This window comes from Lipophrys pholis, assembly GCF_963383615.2.
Source record: "Lipophrys pholis genome assembly, chromosome: 17".
NCBI lineage: Eukaryota > Metazoa > Chordata > Actinopteri > Blenniiformes > Blenniidae > Lipophrys > Lipophrys pholis.
Window position 1 is genome coordinate 18,589,940 of NC_137643.1, and position 19,864 is coordinate 18,609,803.

General features: G+C 43.9%; 1 protein-coding gene across 1 annotated transcript in view; it reads left to right on the forward strand.

The window, feature by feature from the left end:
* LOC308123197 (retinoic acid receptor beta-like) overlaps positions 1–18,907 on the forward strand; it is a 69,689-nt gene extending 50,782 nt beyond the window's left edge. The window contains exons 5-8 of the mRNA XM_080485541.1: positions 5,765–5,941; positions 12,701–12,905; positions 16,286–16,444; positions 18,501–18,907. Of these exons, the coding sequence (XP_080341667.1) occupies positions 5,765–5,941; positions 12,701–12,905; positions 16,286–16,444; positions 18,501–18,868 (909 nt within the window). The 3' untranslated portion in view covers positions 18,869–18,907. The remainder of the gene's footprint in view (positions 1–5,764; positions 5,942–12,700; positions 12,906–16,285; positions 16,445–18,500) is intronic.
* Positions 18,908–19,864: the final 957 nt, after the last annotated feature.

Below are 19,864 nucleotides of genomic sequence, written 5' to 3' on the forward strand. Positions count from 1 at the left end.
CGCTAATCACTGTAACCCCTCTCCTCTCCGCCCTCATCCCATTCCCTCCCCCATGAGACACTTTCTCGCTATTTTTTTTTCACTACATAAACAGACGCTCTTGAACGAAATCCACTGCTAAAAATAGCTGGATGTCAGAGCATAAATATTGCTCTGCTGGTTATGATATAAGCCAGCGTTTGCTGTTTGCCGGAGTGGCAGATAAAGCCCGGATCAGTGGTAATTATACTTGCTCACAAACTGTGAGAAGTTCCTCATTATTACAAGCGATTGGATTCTGATGCGCCTTTTCAGTCCCGCTCGCCGCAAACAGTGGAGGAGCTCCCGCGCCCCTAGATTAGGTTAAAGCTCCAATTATGTGGTGAAATATTCAAATCCTAGTCTGCAGTGATTTCGGAGTTCATTGCCGGGTTAGCGGAGATAGCGGCGGCGAGTGAGAGGGCTTAGCTCCACAATGAATAACGCCGCGCTGACAGTGATGGTGATGAAAAACGACCCCGGCAGCTTCAAAGACAAAATAAAACATTAGCGCTTGGCGAAAGCGGCCGGGTGGCTGTAGGCGGCGGCGGCGGCGCTTGAGTGATATTACAGTGACTCTGCTGGCCACATCCGTCACATGTGCTGCTTTTACACTGTAAAACATCTGAAATCAGCAAAGAGAATAGTGAATACGAGAACCTTTTAGTTTGAAAAAAAAAATAGAACTGGACTGTATGTGTGGATCAGAAAGTCACTGTCAGCAATATGAGCACAAAGCAACGTCAGAGCTAACCAGAGCTAACCAAAGCTAGTCCGAGTTTTACAACCACGATTTAGTTTCTGCTTGTAAAGCTCACATTCAGATCCACACAAACCTAAAACTCTGGAGTAACTGTTCCTAACATGATAATGACTTTTTAAACTTTTATTAAGAACATGCGAACAGAGCGACTGCTTTGCGGGGAGAATCCGCCCCACCGATTATCAGCATATCGCCTCCTCTGATTCTTCAGCCGGTTAAAGTTCGGTCCGTTGTGCTGTTGCAGACTATTGTTAGACAGCTCTGTAGCTCCGACTAGTGGCAGGCAGGTGCGCGACATTAAATTTTTTTTATTTTTTTTTATCTTCTTCTTCTTCTTCTTCTTCTTCTTCTTCTTCTTCTTCTTCTTCTTCTTCTTCTTCTTCTTCTTCTTCTTCTTCTTCTTCTTCTTCTTCTTCTTCTTCTTCTTCTTCTTCTTCTTCTTCTTCTTCTTCTTCTTCTTCTTCTTCTTCTTCTTCTTCTTCTTCTTCTTCTTCTTCTTCTTCTTCTTCTTCTTCTTCTTCTTCTTCTTCTTCTTCAGGTGCAACTTGTGTAATTTGTTTAGATAAATGTTCTTAAATGGAATTAGTATTCCCTGGCAACTTCCTTGTTTGGCTCTATTGAATTATGAGACAAGCGTAATTGACTGAGATTGTAGGAGGGGGTGGGGGGGATGTCGGGGTTTGGATGGGGGAGGTTAGGTCTTGAGTAAAAACAAACAAACAAAAAAAAAAGAAACCCAGGAAAATCCAACTGGGAACGATCTCACCGTGTTATCCCCCAACCCCCACCCCAGCCAATCTCCTCCACCCGTCCTTTCTGCACCCGGAGGGAAGAACAAGACAAGTTGCTTTAATATCTGCTGCCGCCACTTTTCCCCGACATATGTGCATTGAGCAAACATTCTCTCTCCAGCTCTCGCTCTCCTTCTCTCCCTCTCTCTCTCTCTCTCACACACACACACACACACACACACACACACACACACACAGAGTGGTGTGTCGTCTCCTTCCTGTCAGAGCCGAGGTCAGTCGGTGGAATGTGGCCGGTAGAGCCGTTGTGTCACCCGCAGCTCGTTGCCGGTGATTTAAGCGCGGCTCTAATGTGCCTCCCACTTAACCCCAGATCATATTTGATGATGTCCGCCTGCCGTCTGTCGCCTGACACGATCGGCCGTTCGCTCCGTCTCAGTCCGAGCCGCCGCCGTGCTAACGCTAACAGCCTTGGTAAGCGGTGACGATGCCTCAGCCGCCCGTGTCCGAGCCCGGGGCTCCGGAGGTGGGGCGGGTGGGTGCCGAGATGGATGGAGAAGTTTGTCAATATATTGAGTATATATTGGATTTTTGTCGTATTAGGTTGTCACTTCCACCACCTGCCACTTTTTCTCGGGTAGCTTGAGGGGAGCGTTAGCCCCGCCCGGCTTCCTGCAAACTATCAGAGCTCAGAGCCGACGTCCCGGCTCCGGCTCAGTTCACACGCTCTCTGGGAAAACCTCAAGGTTCAGCTCCGCAAATATCTGAATTATGACGGACAGATTGTGAGTCTGTTAGATTGTTTTAGTTATTGGTGCTCCAAAAACTTTTAGTCATTTGTACCATATAAATGAGATATTTGGCCACTAATATTAAAAAGGTATATAAAGGAAAAATGTGTTTTTTGTTGTTTTGTTAACAATCAACATGTATAAGGAACTTCTTCGATTGTTTAGTGAAACTTTCTGAGTGGAGTTTGCGTGTTCTTTTGTTTTGTTTGTTCGATCAGCCCAAAAACATGCACTTGAGGCTGAAGCGTGTAAAAAGAATAAACCTGGCTTATTTATTTTTTTGTCTACCTGCAATTATAAATCACTTTCTTTTCCAGAGATGAATAGAAAAACAAGATTAGACAACAAGTGAATATTTCTTAATATAATAAAAAAAATGTATTATAATGAATTAATTAATTAAACAATATTTCGTAAAACAGGAAGCTTTTGTCTTTATGTCCAATTTTATGCTTCAAATCCTAAATATTGGTTCCCACACCTGATAGCTGCTCTGAAGTTACATCCTCATTCAATGTTCTACTTGTTATTTCCTTTTCAAGCTGCAACAGATGAATTCTCTTGCTGCGCGCCGGTTCAACCGGCGACAGAATGGTATCGTCTGTTGTTTCTGCTCCTCGCGGCGTGAAAGAGGTGAAAAGAATATCTTTGTCTGGCTTCCTGTCTGCCGCGGCCGGACCGAATGCACCAGAGGCTTTTTCTACCCAGACGCCAATAAAACCCACAAACGCATCCGCATCAAATTTGGCATGAAAGGTGTGATTACGTAGCGCCCCGACGGAGAGACGTCTTCTTCTGCTGCTTCATTCTGCTGAAGGCCGGCGGCCAGACGGAGCTGCAGGCTCCAAGTGGAAACTTGAAAATCGGGATTTTGCTGCTCGCTTTTGCTCGCTGCTGCTCAGATATTCCCTTTGTCTGTCCGATATCTCCCCTTACGTAACGCCCGGTTTTTAACTGAGGCCACTTCTCAGTTTATGTTTTATTTATCACTTACACGCTGAGAATAAATTCAGTGTTTACCTTCATTTTCCCAGTAAATAAAACCTTAAAATGTCACATTCTACTGCGTTAAATGTCTAAATCTCTGTATATGTGGAGGTCATGCCGGTTGCACTGATAAGACTGTTTGTGATATGAAAGGAGGGACTTTGGTTCCGGCCGTTGACTCGCCGTCCGAGCGGCGGGACGGAGGAGCTTCGGTTCGCCGCCCTGCGTCTGCATTTACCGTCAGAAAACTCACACAACGGGCGACGCAGCCGTCAATTACACGCAAAGGTTTTGTCTCCACGTCTCACGCTGAGTTCACTCCGACGCATCGCAGGGTGTCTGCGACCACGGTGCTCCGGGTTTCTGATGCTGCCGATGGCATGTGGAGCTTGCCGAGTGTCTTCTTTTTTCTTTTTTTTTTATCTATGCAAACACGATTATGCAACAGGAAATCAGGATACTGTGGAAACAACTTGACCTCGATCAATGAGATGTCTTATTGTTATTATTATTATTATTATTATTATTTGTGCCTTAAGAGGCTAGGCGCATTTTCCTTCTAATGCAACCTTATTTTTCGTATGTATAGAATTCGTTTTTCTCTATTTCTGATCATTTTCATGTTTTGTGGCTCAAGACTGATATAAAAATGGTGAAAACGGCTCCTCTGATCATAAAGGGTTTAGATCCCCGGACTAGAGAGTCAGAAGTGGGAGAACAGGAAGATATTTTCTAAGATGAAGTCTTTTACTGTAAATCTTTGTTGTGACCTCCGGGACGGTTGCCATGTTTGATCACATGAACACTTCCTGTCATTGGTCAGAGATTCCGTGTTGATTATGTTTTGGATACGATGATCTATAAAAGCTACGAGCACCAAGCAACCACAGAGGGAGAGTCGTATTCAATTGTGCAATCTCCAATACAAATACAGTAAATGATCCCGTTTATGATTGTTCTGGTCGTCTTGAGCACTGTGGCCACCACACACATCTCCAATATCCACAATAAACTCTGCTGATGTCCAGCCAGGACGCACAGTAGAAGGTCGCTGCTCGTTTTCAGCCTCAGTGTGAAGCTTCGTCTGCTGCTGGAGACTCAGTCAAGCAGAGCAGATGAACCATCAGGAAACAAACACATGATCATCAGAGGCTCCGTCCTCGTCATCAGCCGGCGAAACCCAACGATTCTCCAACTGCTGCTCGTTTCCTCTCAGTCTGCCTCCATCTGCTCTGATGGTCTTCTTCCCTCTCACTCTCTGTCTGTGTGTCTCTGTCTCTCTCCCCCTCTCTCTCTCTCTCTCTCTCTCTGTGTCTCTGTGTATGTCTCTCTCTCTGTCTGTCTGTCTGTCTGTCTGTGTCTGTGTGTGTGTGTGTGTGTGTGTGTGTGTGTGTGTGTGTGTGTGTGTGTGTGTGTGTGTGTGTGTGTGTGTGTGTGTGTGTGTGTGTGTGTGTGTGTGTGTGTGTGTGTGTCTCTTTCTCCCTCTCACTCCCTCTGTCTCTCCCTCTCTGTCGCTCCCTCTCTCTCTATCTCTCTCTGTGTCTCCCTCTCTCTCACCCTCTCTCTTCTCTGTCTCTCTCTCTGAGTCTCTCTGTCTCTCTCTCCCTCTCTCTCTATCTCTCTCCTCTCTCTCTTTGTCTCCCTCTCTGTTTCTGTTTCTCTCTCTGTTTCTCTCTCTCTCTCTCTCTCTCTCTCTCTCTCTCTCTCTCTCTCTCTCTCTCTCTCTCTCTCTCTCTCTCTCTCTCTCTCTCTCTGGTGTCATGACTCCCAGTCCATATTCTACTGGGACTTGGTAGTTTTATTTTGAAAGTCACCATAATAATAATCCAACTTGGTTTCAGGAGCCTCTATAATGTAGTTTGATGTCAGGTTCCTGAACCAGGAAGAAGCTTTACTTCGAGAAAGAAACAGAGCTTAAGTGACACTATATCTGCAGCCCTTAAATACATAATCAAATAAGAATTGATCTAATTGATTCCCGGCCTTTAAGGAGTCACTCTGCGACTCCCTCCGGTGACATCCTCAACTTTCCTTTCTTGAATCTGTTGTTTCCTCTCGTCCTCTCCTGTCTCTGAAGCCTCATAGCTCTTTTACCGATTTCACTTCCTCCTCCGCCGCTCCTCCGGTCCGGTGTTTGTGCAGGTTCTGGGCCTCCCGGCAGTATTAATGGCACCTCCGGCTTCAAACCGCTCAGTGCTTCCTGTCACGGCTGTGTTTCTGCCAGAGCTGCCCACTGACACGGTTCCACTCATTATCTCAGGGCCGGCGCGGCGCGGCTCGGTGCGGCGCGGCTGCGTCTTCCACCGCCGCCTTCCTGCCAGCGTTTCCCCCGAGCTCAGCTCTTATAGGAGCCTATTTTGCCGAATGCAAGTGTGACACATGTGGAGGAGCGGCGCTGAGCAGCTCATTAGCAGGAGAGGAGATGACGCGCTCTCTGCCCTGTGTTTGTGTTGCAGAACTCCAGTGCAGACCACCGTGTGAGGCTGGACCTGGGCCTGTGGGACAAGTTCAGCGAGCTGGCCACTAAGTGCATTATCAAGATCGTGGAGTTTGCCAAACGAGTGCCTGGATTCACGGGGCTGACCATCGCGGACCAGATCACGCTCCTGAAAGCTGCCTGCCTGGACATTCTGGTGCGTGTGAGCAGCTTTTGTTTTGAAAGGGAACATTTCAAACACATCCAGGTGATCCAGAATAAAACTGAGGGGGGTATGCACTATATATGTAGTGCATAGGGCCGCCGTGCTACAGGGGGCGCCAAAATCGATGGAAGAAAAATTATTTCATGTCGGCACTTCCTGTATTTAATAGCTGTTTGCATGTGTGTAAATGACAGAGAATACACTTTTTCATGCTCTATATATTATTTACAGTTATCACACCGATCCAAACACTTTTGAGCCGTTGTTAGATTAACGCAGGATTCTACCATTTGGAGTTACCAACTAGAACGTCACTCGGTGGAGCGCAGACACCTCGCCAACGCCACATTTCTTTGTTGAGCCCAGTTAGCTTTGCCAGCCTGTTAGCCATTAGCTCATATCGATGCTAACCAGCCTGTCAGCTAGCAGCATCACACTGAGCAGGGGACACAGATAAACCACCGCCCGAGTCAATGCGCTCACACCGCTGCTCTTTGGATACTTGACGAACTGAGCGCAGCGGGGTCAGCAGTGTGCTAGCAGGTGGCTAACGGCAGCCCTGACTGGCGGCTCACCGCGGCGCTCCAGTGTTTCCACAATGGAGGAAATATCTCAGCTCTCCAGGAGCTGATCGATCGCAAAGTTTCATCGATTGGTCCTTTATGACAAATCATCCCTGGAGAGTTCATGTAATTTAGGTCAGTAGTTTTTGTGAAAAGTTGGTCAAATACATACATACATACATACATACATACATACATACATACATACATACATACATACATACATACATACATACATACATACATACATACATACATACATACATACATACATACATTTAAGTTACAGGATATTCTGCCACTGAGGTGATTATGTTAACCAACATTACATATTCTCTTGTTTTAATGTCAGTTCTTGAGACTGACAACATCAAGTCCCCACTGATATTCTGGGTTGTTTTTTTTGAGGCGTACCCGCAGATGAGTCAGCGCGACTTCTCCTAGACTCATTCCGGGACGTGAAACTGGGACGCTCCTCCGGCAGAGTCGAAATCCTCCTCGAGTGTTCAGCATTAATCTGAAGAAACCTCAGCCAAACTTTTCTCAGCAGTGACATAAGGCAGTTACATAAACACTCCTCAGCACCAGGTCGTCTTGCTGCTCGGGCCAAATATTTATCTTCTAATTTCCCTCCTGTTGCTCGCCGACTACCAACCTGTCCCTTCCTGTTAAACCCTGCAGTGAGTCAATAGTCGATATCTCTCGCTCACTCTGTATTTGTTAATGATGCTGCGTGGGTTTTTCTTTTTTTTTTTTCTTTTTTTTTTATAGCGCACAGATGCGGAAATGTCTGCAGGCTGCCGACGGCTGAATGTTTGTTTGTTATTTAGGAGTTGTTAAGTAGAGCGATGTCCTGTACTGATGCGGCAGCGGTAATGAGATGGAAAGAGGCAAACGGCTGCGTCTCTTCCTCTCCCGTCTCGGCCGCCCCGGCTGGGCGACTCGTTCAGGAGGAGGCCGTGATTCGATTAAGCCTTTGTTGCCGTAGAGGAAGGAAGAGAAAGTGGAGCGGACGGGGGATGGGATTGATGTTTTTTTTTTTTTTTTTACTTTGTGACCTCGACTGAAAGTCACAGTACAAGTCGAGGAAATACGAGGAATCGATGCCGATTGACTGAGACGGACGTCTTCCCACCCAGAGATGCTCAAACTGTTCCCTCCATACCTTGGGGAACCGTGAACTCGGACCAGGAGGTGCTGATCTCTTCAGCTGAAGCTCCCAGTCTTTATTTCCCTCCTGTTGACGTAAACGTTCACGGGGAGGAGAAGTTTCTCTCTGCGCTGACGTTGTTCCGCAGCCAAAGAATCAGTAACGATCAGGAAGGACATGAGGAATGAGCTGGAGCCCTCAACACACTGCAGGACTGGAAGGTTTGTCCCGCAGTAGTGGCTCCCTGCAGCCGTCAGAGAGTTTTGATTAAACCAAAAATGAATTATGCAATTCTTTTAAAAGGACTAAAAACTAAAACAACAAACAACAAGTTAAAGATGCTAAAATGACTGAAATGGCCTCAAAAAAACAAGCAAAACGACAAAGAGTCAAAAACAGTGGAAACAGCTCAAGTTAAAACAAAGGCTTAAAAAGTTTTGGGTTTTTTTAAACCCCACCAAGATAACAAAAACAATATGTTTGTCTTTTTATGTTACAAAGTGCAGTATAGAGTATCACTTTTGGCACGTTGTATGGCAGCTGCCCTGCATGAGTGGGACTTATCAGGTAAAGTGCGTTGAAACGGGTCCAGTAAAGTTCATTCTGGGGTTTTTGATGGTTCACAGCTAGAAGCGAGTTTCTCTTGTTAGATTTCATTTTCACAAAAATGTTCATTTTCAATGAGTCCATTGTTTTATGAACTTTTTTTATTTTTTTCTCAGCTGGAACAAAGAAAAAACGATTTCTGGTGCGTCACAATGAGCCGGTTCATTTATTCAAAATGTTTTCCTTCCTGTTAAATCTCAAAACGTTTCCCACTTTCCCGAAAAGAAAGAAGCGTTTCCATTAGTTCTTTGTTCCCGAGGTCAGCAGATCCTCCAGGCGCGAGTGTAATGACTGTGAACCTGTCATTAATGCTTATTTACATAAATCCACCTGCATAAACACGCAGATGATTCCAAAACCGTCAATAAACCCTTTAATCATAACTTGTGAGCATGTTGTAAAGAAAGCTGCAACTTAAATTCATCCTGCTGTCTAATCTGTGGGGTTTTAACGATGGCAGACGTGACAGTGGAGGGGAAAAAAAAAATCAATGGTTAATGCATGAAGATGCATATTAATGCTTTTTGGAAATGCAAAGCAGCTAAATCACATTGAGACGTGCGAGTAAATGAATTCTTCTAATGAAAATGAGCACTTGGCGGTTGTAGACACAGTGTCAGTGGTTTTATGGGCTTCCATCTTTTCTAACGGGTTCAGTTCGAGTGCCAGCTCCTCATTAACCGGCATTATGCTGGGAATATGTGAGAATTAGCTGCGGTGAACAGATTGTCACATTAATTTGTGTTGTTCTTCGCCGAAGCTCGGTAAATACTTGAGACAACAAAATGCGTAAAGGCCGGGCTTGAATCTCGTCGCCCTCTAATGGTCAGATGTAAGTAAAACAGCTTCACTAATGGTGAAAGAAAGATTATGGGGTTCGCGCCCCCCATATTCAGTAGGTGAAATCATTACTTCAAGTGAAGCAGAGCCTCCTCAAACCAACCAAGTCGCTTCAGGAGCTAAACGATAAAACATGATGCGATTTAAACCCAAAACTTTTTTCTTTCTTTTTCTCTCCAACACTAATCCAAACACTTAAAGTTAAATACATGATTATTTTCAGGCGGCTTCGATTCATTGCAGCCAAACTGTCTCATTTCAACCCTTCCCTTGAACTCTTAAGCGCATTGATTTTATGTGGGTTTAATCATTTGTTGGCGGAAAAAGTGGCCGTCTCACCTTCCGAATGACGGAGACGGGAGTGAAAAGCTAAAAGGTGCTGAATTTCCACCAAGGGGGGGCCTAATTTACTAGAATCCTGCACGACGCCTGGGACAGTTGCTCATGTAAATTGATGCAGTTTTGTTTGATCGACTAAGAATTAATCAGCGAGTCACATCTGGTGCAAACAGATGGATTCAAATGAGCGTCAGACGCATTAGAGTCCGTTTACATCAAAACAAAGCGCCGGAAAACTGGACTGGTTGGACAAACATCAGAACGAGAAAAAAAAAAACAAAAAAACATGTTACGTGTGATAAGTCTTTCATTTGTTAATTATTCTGACATTTGAGATTTTTGAAACTTAATAAACAAAGGAAGATGTTTGTTTCAGAAAGTTTAGTGACTGAGAGTCGAATGTCCCTGGTAAAACCTTAAATCTTTTGATTTAAGTTTCGCTTATTTACTGAGCCAAAACTAATGAGGTAAGTTTTGGTGTTTTTAAGTTTATACGCTAAAGCTAATCTCGTAACTAAATTCTACCTTTAGCCGAACTTAATAAAGTTACGTCATTTCAACCCAAACTGACCCATTCCCTGCAGCTAAACTGCAAAGTCATCATCTTACTAATGCGTTTATCAGAATTATTTCCGAAATATTGAGACCATGATTTTTAAGATTTACTGGTTATAAATGTTAAATAGTAGATTGAAATATTTTTCCTCACAAATTTGGTTCAATTCTATTCCAACCACCTGAAATGAATAAAAAAAAAAATCCAGATGTACTTTCCTGAAAGCGAGGTGTCTCAGGAATTCTTCCAGTTACAGAATTTTAAAAAATAGAGACGCTTTGACAGCAACTAACAGGAGATTTATAGCCGACAAGCCTTTTGGTTGTCGAAGCCAAACTGAAGTGAATTATTTAACGGGAGTTCGGGAGTTTCTTTTTTTTTATTTCGTTTTTCTTTTTTTTATTTTGCGAGAACCGAGTCAGACTTGTCAGAAGTGACGTGAACTCTCCGGGACGGAGAGGTGAGGAGTTGAAGGCCGACCGCGGCGACGTTCTGGCTCTCGCTCAGCCGTCGCCGGGGCGCTCGCCGCCACATTCTCATCGTGAAGGACGTCGACGTCGTGCACCAGGACTATCAGAGGAAAGATCAAACATCCGTGTGTGTGTGTGTGTGTGTGTGTGTGTGTGTGTGTGTGTGTGTGTGTGTGTGTGTGTGTGTGTGTGTGTGTGTGAGAGTGTGTGTGTGTGTGTGTGTGTGTGTGTGTGTGTGTGTGTGTGTGTGTGTGTGTGTGTGTGTGTGTGTGTGTGTGTGTCTGTGTCTGTGTGTGTGTGTGTGTGTCTGTGTGTGTGTGTGTGTGTCTGTGTGTGTGTTGTTGGTGAGAGGCCTGGCCAGCCGGTGCGAGTCACCGCCAGCAGCCATGTTTTATTCTGTTTCATGTTTCAGACACGCTGCCACTCACTGTCAGAGCCGGCCCACTCAAATAGCTTCAAAGGCGACTGTAGGCTTCACATCCAGCATCACTGGCTTCATTAGGTGCACACACACACACACACACACACACACACACAGACGCACCGATACAGGGCAGCGGGGAGAAGGTTATTCTCTTTGAGTGAGTGGAAGGTCGTTGTTTTGGTGGCGCTGGTTTTTGGACCTGCTGCCGTTGGAGGAGAAACTTTGTTAAAGCTGGATAAGATTTCAGAGCCGCTCAGTTTGGAGCTGATTGAAACGTCCAGGGCAGCTCTGAGGTGTCGGGTCAACAGTCATCGAGCGGGGAAAAAAAATGTACCTGATTGACTCTGAAATTACATAAAAGCAACAACAACAAAAACTGAAAACTTAACAAAAAAAAACAAAAAAAGTCAGCGGCATTTTGCTGCCCTCTGGTGGCTGGATGAGGATAAAACTCACTCATGTTCCATGTTAGCATCGATGACGTGAATAAAGATATGAAGAAAACAAGAATCTCTTCTGTCGCCATTCAAAGTGTCATAATCAATCGCTTCTGAACTGTCATTGTTTTTTTCTGTTGGTTTTTTGTTTGCTTGTTTTTTGCATATTTAAGTATTTGTTTATTTGACACGGTTTATGTTTATGGCTGGAAAGTAAATGCTCAGACTCATCTGGTTGTGCAACGGTTGCTTGTTGGAAGGTGTTTGGATCGGTGTGGTAATCGGAATTGTTAAATGACATAAACAGGGGTATGGTCTGTTGTCCTCGTGCTTGTTTGTTTCATCATGTTGTTGTTTGTTGTTTTTTTTGTTAAACAAAATGAGCTCAAATCCAAAACTTAGGAAAAACAAATATTTGAGTAAACATAACTCTCTTTTTTTTTTTTTAAATAACAGAATTGGTTGTATTTCTAATAATAAATAGGAATACATATACAGTTTTAGATTTGTTGTCAGTTTTTGTGTGTAATTTTTGGTTATAACAAAAACAAAAACAAACTTTAGTAAACTATTTCTGACAAGAAATCTATCCAAAAAACAGCTCAAAACTATGTTTACAAGCAAAACTAGAGGCAGTGAAAAGTAAAGACTGTTTCTGCTGCCCTCTGGTGGTTGGTTTCAGGATAAATCTTGAGTATTTGGGATTTCAGCCCAAGTTTAGCGTAAATATTTCCCCAAAGATTACTTTTGTGATCCTAAATCACTTGAAAAAAGTAATTACACTCAAACTTGTAATAAAATCTAAATCTGCACCCAGACACCAAGCGATCAAGAATGATGAAAGGGTCGTTTTACTTCCCCCTGGTGGATGAATTCAGTATAACTCATAGATGTCAGCCTTTGGAATTTTGAAAAAGGTAAATATAAAATACAGTTGTCCCGAGAGATGATGCATATTATTTGAGGTTCTTTTAATCATCCTGTTTAAGTCAAAAAAAAATTCCAAACCAAACTTGATGAAATTACATGAACTGACTGAAAACATATTTAAGAATTAAAAAGAACTTGTAAGTCTGGCTCGTAGAGATAGTAAGATTTATGACATATACCCTAACCAGCCAGCAGGGGGAGTGTGAACCACTAAAACAGCTAATGGAATGTTACGATAATATTGTAACCATGAGACGATATTCAGACATATCGTATAGAAATCGAAATTTGCGAATACTTTTTTTTTTGTCAAAATGATGCGATGTCGATCAGAACAAGGTTTTTTGTGAAAATTTTTAAAAGTTGTTTTTGTCCATGAGGACACATTAATCAACCTAAACCGGCTGACTCATGTTCTCCCTCCTCCCGCCTCAGATCCTGCGCATCTGCACGAGGTACACCCCCGACCAGGACACCATGACCTTCTCGGACGGACTCACCCTCAACCGGACGCAGATGCACAACGCTGGCTTTGGCCCCCTCACAGACCTGGTCTTCACTTTTGCCAACCAGCTGCTGCCCATCGAGATGGACGACACGGAGACGGGGCTCCTCAGCGCCATCTGTCTCATCTCCGGAGGTGAGGCAACCCGGATCGGGGGGTGGGGGGACGGTTGCTTGCTTGCTTTATTGGTTGGTTGGTTGCTTTGTTGCTTTAATTTTTGGTTGCTTGCTTGCTTGGTTCCATTATTAAATATTTAAACATCAGATTAAAAGTTTATTCTGGGATTTCCCACCTCACTGGTTTCTTTACATTCTCATTTTCTAATGATGCTAATCATTACCATCAGCAGCAGTAATAGTATTAGTAGCATTGTAGCTAGTTAAAAAGAGTTAGCATTAGGCTCAGTAATAAGTTACTTCCAGTCGTTAAGTTGCACAGGGCCAACTCTTTTCCTGGGTCAGCAGTTTATCTGGTTCAAATTGGAAGGGCTGGGCTTGCACACCTTCGTTATGTATTCTCCTAGAATTATGGAAGTTTGTTCCTCCTTCAACTTGTTCGGCCAAAACACACTACGATCATCTTTGACTCAATATGCCATCTGGTGGTACAAAGTGGTATTACAAGAGTGGATACTGAACCTTTCCCCGCACACTACAAACTTCTTTCTGATAAAGCCACAAGAATTAATCTTGACGGGATTAAAACAAGTATTGGGAATTGTTTTTATTTTAAGCATAACGCCCCCATATGGGTATTTAACCACATTGCAACTACTACAGCTTCTCCACCTCTCACTACACATCAGGCTATCTGGTTTTAAACTGGGGCTCTATTACAATAAATCCTAGTTTTAAAATGTGGTTTTTTTTTTGTTTTTTTTATTAATTAGTAGTTTTGATATCAACGCCAGTGTTTTCATTATGATTTCTTCTCAAATATCGAAAGTCATGCCAATGACCCCTACATCTGGATTAGAATGACGTTCTCTGGTGCTTCATGGCTGCAGGCGTCCTAACGTGAGGCTCGTCATGGTAACAGCAGCTTGCACCTTGGTTACATCAGGTATGTAGCGCGAACCGGGCGCTGGTAGCATGGTGCAGGAGAACTTCAGGTGCAGTGGATGAACTCATCCACTCCTCCTCAGTCATAGCCCCCCACCCCGCCCCTCGCTGCTCCGATCGATTGCACCGCTTAAATATTGAGTGGAGCTGTAGCTCAGTTTGGGATGAAAGTAAGCCGGGCTCCACGGGAGGCTGTAACCAGGTCAGACTCCGGCTGACAGCAGTGAGGCAGCACCACTGTGACGAGGGAGGGGGGCCAGGTACAGGTGTGTCACCCCTCTGTTCAAACCCCCCCCCACCTCACAGAAAACCTGCCCACGCTGCCTGTTTTCCACCGAGACACCCGAGATCCCCCCTGTCTACTACACACACACACAAAGTTTCCCACCAAAGCCTGACAGACTCTCACTTCTCATTACCTCCCCCCCATCAACCCCCCCCCCCCCCCCCCCCCCCCCCCACTCCCCGTCTCAGCCTCCATGGCTGCCGCCGGCTCTTCTCTCCATTCAACAAGTTATATTTATATCCTCAATCCACACAGCCTTGGCAAATATTACACACTCTTGCATAATCCATGAAAAGTAGAAGAGCCTGCTGATGTGGAGTCACACACCTTGACTGGAGGTCCAGAATCTGAGTCCAGAACCACACTGCCACCTGCTGGTCACACCAGGAGAAACACTCAATGCTGGCTTCAGGTTAAATAGATATATACAGATGAGAGATCAAAAGACTTGATGGAGTTTAATTATAAAACAGATATAATTAGACCCAATGTGATTTAAACATGCAATATAATATAAGACGACAGCAGATTTATAATATTAAATATCGTCGTTGTCATTGTTTTTATTGCTGCATGAGATTGTAGGAATATGGTTTTATATATATATATATATGAGGCTATAGTGATGACGTAATAGGACAGTAGTAAAAATCGGTTTGTTTGTTTTCTTTATTGAATTTTAAATACAATTATCATTTTGTTGTTTTTGTTATAATATTAATAATAAAGGTACTTTAATCGTACTGTTAATACATAGCTATCTTGGTAATATTATTGTTGATAGTTTTATTTCTGTTATTTTGATATAGATAATAGTATAGTAGTTTTTTTCCGTACCACAATATTTATCTAAAAAGTAATTGGATTTGTGTTGAGTATTTTATTTGAGTTGATATGATGTGATGACTATATTCAGGTACACAGGGAAAAATACACTTGAAATGCATACATATTTGTGATAATTTTTTTATATAGGTTTACTATATTTTACATGTATATGTTCACATTCACAAAATACTTCAAGAATCAGAACAGTTTATTTAGTATGTGTGTGTGGGTTGTCGTTAAATAAATTGTAAATAAACTAAGAATTTGTTCATATTTACAACAGGATTTTTGAGTATTTTTGAGCCGAAAAATTTGTTTTACATACGTTTAATTGTGAAGATGAATGGGAATTTTTTATGTGGTAATTGAGGTAAATTAAAAAGAATTCAAAAACAGTCCAAATAGGCTAAGAGAACTCAACATAGGTTGCCTAAATCAAATTACTCTTAAAGTAAAGACTGGAATATTTGGGATGTAGTATTTTTAATAAAATCAAAAGAATCAATGTAACAAAGAAACTTCTCAACATTTCTCAGACTGATCTGTCTTGAAATACGAGTTTTTACCACTAGATGGTGCACTGAGTCACTTTTTCAAAAAATGGACAAACGGCAAATGCTGAAACAAGGGAGGAATTTTCTGGAAACAAGAATCCGAAAACCGCTGGACATTAAAGGAAAAGTGACTCTCTACTGCCACCGAGCAATACAATGGTGAATTACCGAAATATAGCATAATGTGCCTCTGAAGTGATTCATGAATGATAGAAAAATGTGAGTTATCGGAAACTCAAGCGATACAGTAAAATACTTAAAAGTTCTGTTTAACTCACAGAGTATTTCGCTATCCTTGTACGATCTGCTGCACCAGCTGATGCTGATGCTTTGAAGATTCCTGATGTGGAAACTGACCTCTGAATGGATGAACGGCTCTGGATAAAACGCGTCTTGTCGATGTGTCACGTTGTTTCTCCCCCGCTGTCCGACACGTTGCAGTTATCAGCGCCGAGCGGCACCGGTGAAAACAAAAGAGCCGAATGACTTTTTGTCTCGACTTTATCTAATTGTGGCGATCTCTGAAATCTCTCCTCCGCAGCGAATGGGCTGACATAACGAGATGAAGGCTTCCTTCTTAATCAAACCAGGCTTCACGCTGTGATACACGCGTTAGCCTCCAGTTCCGTCTGCATCAGATAAAGCAAAGACACGGATTTACCGCAGCTGATTCTCAAGTTTGACTAAGTGTGTGTGTGTGTGTGTGTGTGTGTGTGTGTGTGTGTGTGTGTGTGTGTGTGTGTGTGTGTGTGTGTGTGTGTGTGTGTGTGTGTGTGTGTGTCTCAGACCGTCAGGACCTAGAGGAGCCCTCCAAGGTGGACCAGCTCCAGGAGCCGTTGCTGGAAGCTCTGAAGATTTACGTGAGGAAGCGTCGGCCCAGCAAACCGCACATGTTCCCGAAGACCCTGATGAAGATCACCGACCTGCGCAGCATCAGCGCGAAAGGTGAGGAGCACATCCCAGGAAACACGGAAGTGAGGCTACAGCCTGCTCACGACTTCGTGTGGAAAGAGGTTTGGAGGCTGATATACGACAGTGTCCACTACCAAGAAGTTCACCACTTCGTTAGGGTCGGTCGTGAAACTGGTTGGTAGTGTATATTTTCTGGTCCTAATGACGGAAAGTGACTTCGTGAACTTTAGGTTTGGGGTGAAGCCTGCAGACCATAACGACCAGCTACAAACTAGCTTCCTGCAGGGTCGTCCAGATTGTCGGAGGTGTTCAAAACGTTGTGGACGGAACCAGAACCAGAGTATTTCACCCTGTTCCCGGGCCTTTTGTGACGCTCATTCTTGAATTTAATGGCTTCTACAATGACGAGCAACCAATCACAGCCTTGGTGTTCTGTAGGTAATGCTGAAAACATTTGAGGCCAGAAATAAGTTGTTGCTGAAGCCGCCGTCGTTTTGGTTCCACGTTTGACCAAAGTTTTGCGATGCTTCCTGGCCAAAGTTTGCATGAAGTTGGGGAAATCCAACTTTATGCAAATGAGCTAAGGACAGCTGTGTCTCTATCTATATCTATCTATAGATCTATATCTATAGATAGATCGAAGAGTCTCGACACCGTTATCGTGGAAACAAACAGAATGCAACAAAGGGAACTGTTTCCAGACTGAGAACTGACCTTGACGGCTCTTAAATGAGACACACTCTCACATTAGGATGCTAAGAGCGACCAGTGGATGTACATAAGCCTGATTTAGCAACACACACATCCACGGTGACTTAGGCGAGCTGCAGGAGCTCATCGTTCTAAATCATAGAGTAACTGTAATTCACAGTGCTCCACTGGAGTCATGGCACTTTGGAGGTTTTCCTGAATCCTCCTGTAAATCCACTGGAGCCTGAACGCTCTCACTGATTCTCCCTGTATCCTCCTCGTCCTCTCTGGAACCTTCCGGACACTTGACTTCCCGCTGACCCACCTGAAGAACTTCTTTATCTTCGCTTCATCTCCTCCAGATCCGCTCTAAACCCCGGCTTTTAAACTTTCCTCTTTGTATTGTTGCGTTGCCAGCTTTTGTTCTCACCCGTGCTTTTATTTGTCTCCCTAATCCTTTAAGAAGCATTTCTTCTGGGTTTCACTCTTTATGTACTTTCTTTATTCAAGCTGCTGCCACACAGATCACATGAAGGTCAGAGAGCGAATGAGGAGATTTCGGCAGATTTAACTTCATTTATTCACTTCATGGTTTCGACGGTTGAAATGATTCTAAAACACTTGAAGAAAACTGCTCTTAATATTATATTTATATTATTACAGGATGAGCCATTGCGCCACGAAAGTCTCTTCCATGGTTTATATAGATCCCTAAATTATTTAAATGTATGGTTTAATAATCTTTTCCACAAAAAATACACTGACTAACAGCTGTTGAGATCTTTCCTTGTGCTCGTTGCAGAATATTTGAAATCGTGTAGGTTTTTCTATATAAATCCTTAAACGTTTACATTTTTCACCAACAAATTGAGATCAAATTTTGGGTAAGTGCATAAAATGCTCGAGATCTTTGAGGGTTGGTTTCTAACTTGTCCTGCTTTGTTTTTAAATGTTGGATATATTCAGTATTAATTTTCACTTAAATTACAAACTTTTCATCTTAGTTTTGATTCAGCATTGCTTACAAATTGGAAAAAATGAATACCTAAAACAGTCTTTTATTATAATTTGTCTGATATATATATTCAAGCAAATCATCCTTCCAGTGTAGCTGGATTTCTGAATTTTTGGTGTATTTCTGCGGCAGAGTTACAGTGCCACCTATTGGCCTGGCATATGTACTACATTGTTTGAGTCGTTTTCATGGTGCCGTGTGGACTGGAATCTTTTCAAGAACGACAGGGAGAAAAAACTTTAGCTCGTGTGGACAGACCCTGAATCATAGCGGCATTAGCGTTAGCCTGTACTGACAGTACCTGGGATGCAATAGCAATGATAAATGAATTTGTCTTGGTCTGTTGAATTGAATTTCACATTGTTGGTGGTTGTGATGTTGTAGGAGCGGAGCGTGTCATCTCCCTAAAGATGGAGATCCCGGGGTCCATGCCGCCGCTAATCCAGGAGATGCTGGAGAACTCGGAGGGTCAGGACGGCCAGAGCAACAGCAGCAGCAGCACTTCAGCCGAGGCCGAGGCCGAGGCCGAGGAAAGCTCCAGCAGCAAGGGCAGCCCCAACCAGGACGCCGCCACGCTGGAGTCGCCTGACTCCCCAGAGCCCCCGGACCGGGAGGAGGGTGAGGAGAAGGAGGAGAAGAAGAAGGAGGAGGAGGAGGAAGAGGAGGAGGAGGAAGAGGAGGAGGAAGAGGCTCCACCGGCTCCGTCAGCTCCTGAGGCTCCTCCGGCCACACCGCCCAGCGACGACCCCTAGGAGCCGCTGCCGGAAACTCTCTCTGACATTCCTTTGCACAAAAGAAAAAAAAAAAAGAACAGATACGGCGAGGAGCCGCTCACCCTATAAACCCCTCCCACCCTCAACCCCCCCCCCCCCCCCCCCCCACCCCCCGCTTGGTATTCCATTATCTTTCTATCGTCGTCCTATTTTTACCCTCCTTTAAAAGAAGACGGTCGACACGGAGGCCTCCAAGGATCAGCGCTTTGTGTATAATTCTGAATCCAGCTCTTATTCGGCGTGGTGTCTCTGAAAGGCGGGACTAAGACAGGAAGGGGGCGTGCCCCCCCCCCCCCCCCCCCACACAATCCGCCAGGGACGATACTCCTCAGGTCTCCTGTGTAAATTATTATCTGCATGATGGGAGTTTGATAAGTGGTTTCTCTCACTCTGTCTCTTTTTCTCTGTCATCTCTCTTCATCCCTCGTGCATTGTACATACCATGGTATGGTTAGATCTCTGTTTCTAAGATGAACTTTGTGGTGCTTTTTCTCATTGTCTTAAATATTATCTCCGGGGCGATACATCAAGAAGGAAGGACGACCTGTATGTCCTCCGAAGAGTTATCTAGAATGTTGTTGCATATAGACATTAAGGAAGTCTAATATTTTATATTCGTTCCTATATTTAAAAGCCGTATTTTATAACACTCCTCGGTTTCGTGTCTCCACGCCGCCAGAATGCAAAGCTTCTCTCCGTTATTATCGACAGTCGAGTCTGTTTCAAACCCGTCCACACAACAGCAGAAGCCTTCCATACACACTCATCAGACTGAGCCTTCTGAGAGCCAGCGTGCCGAACTGACGTACCGAACCGACGTACCGAACTGCCACACCGAACCGACGTACCAAACCGGCGTACAAAAACCAACATACCGAATCGGCGTACCGAACCGATGCACCGAACTGGCGTACAAAAAACAACGTACGGAACCAGCATATCAAAGTGGCATACCGAAATGGCTGCATCGACGTT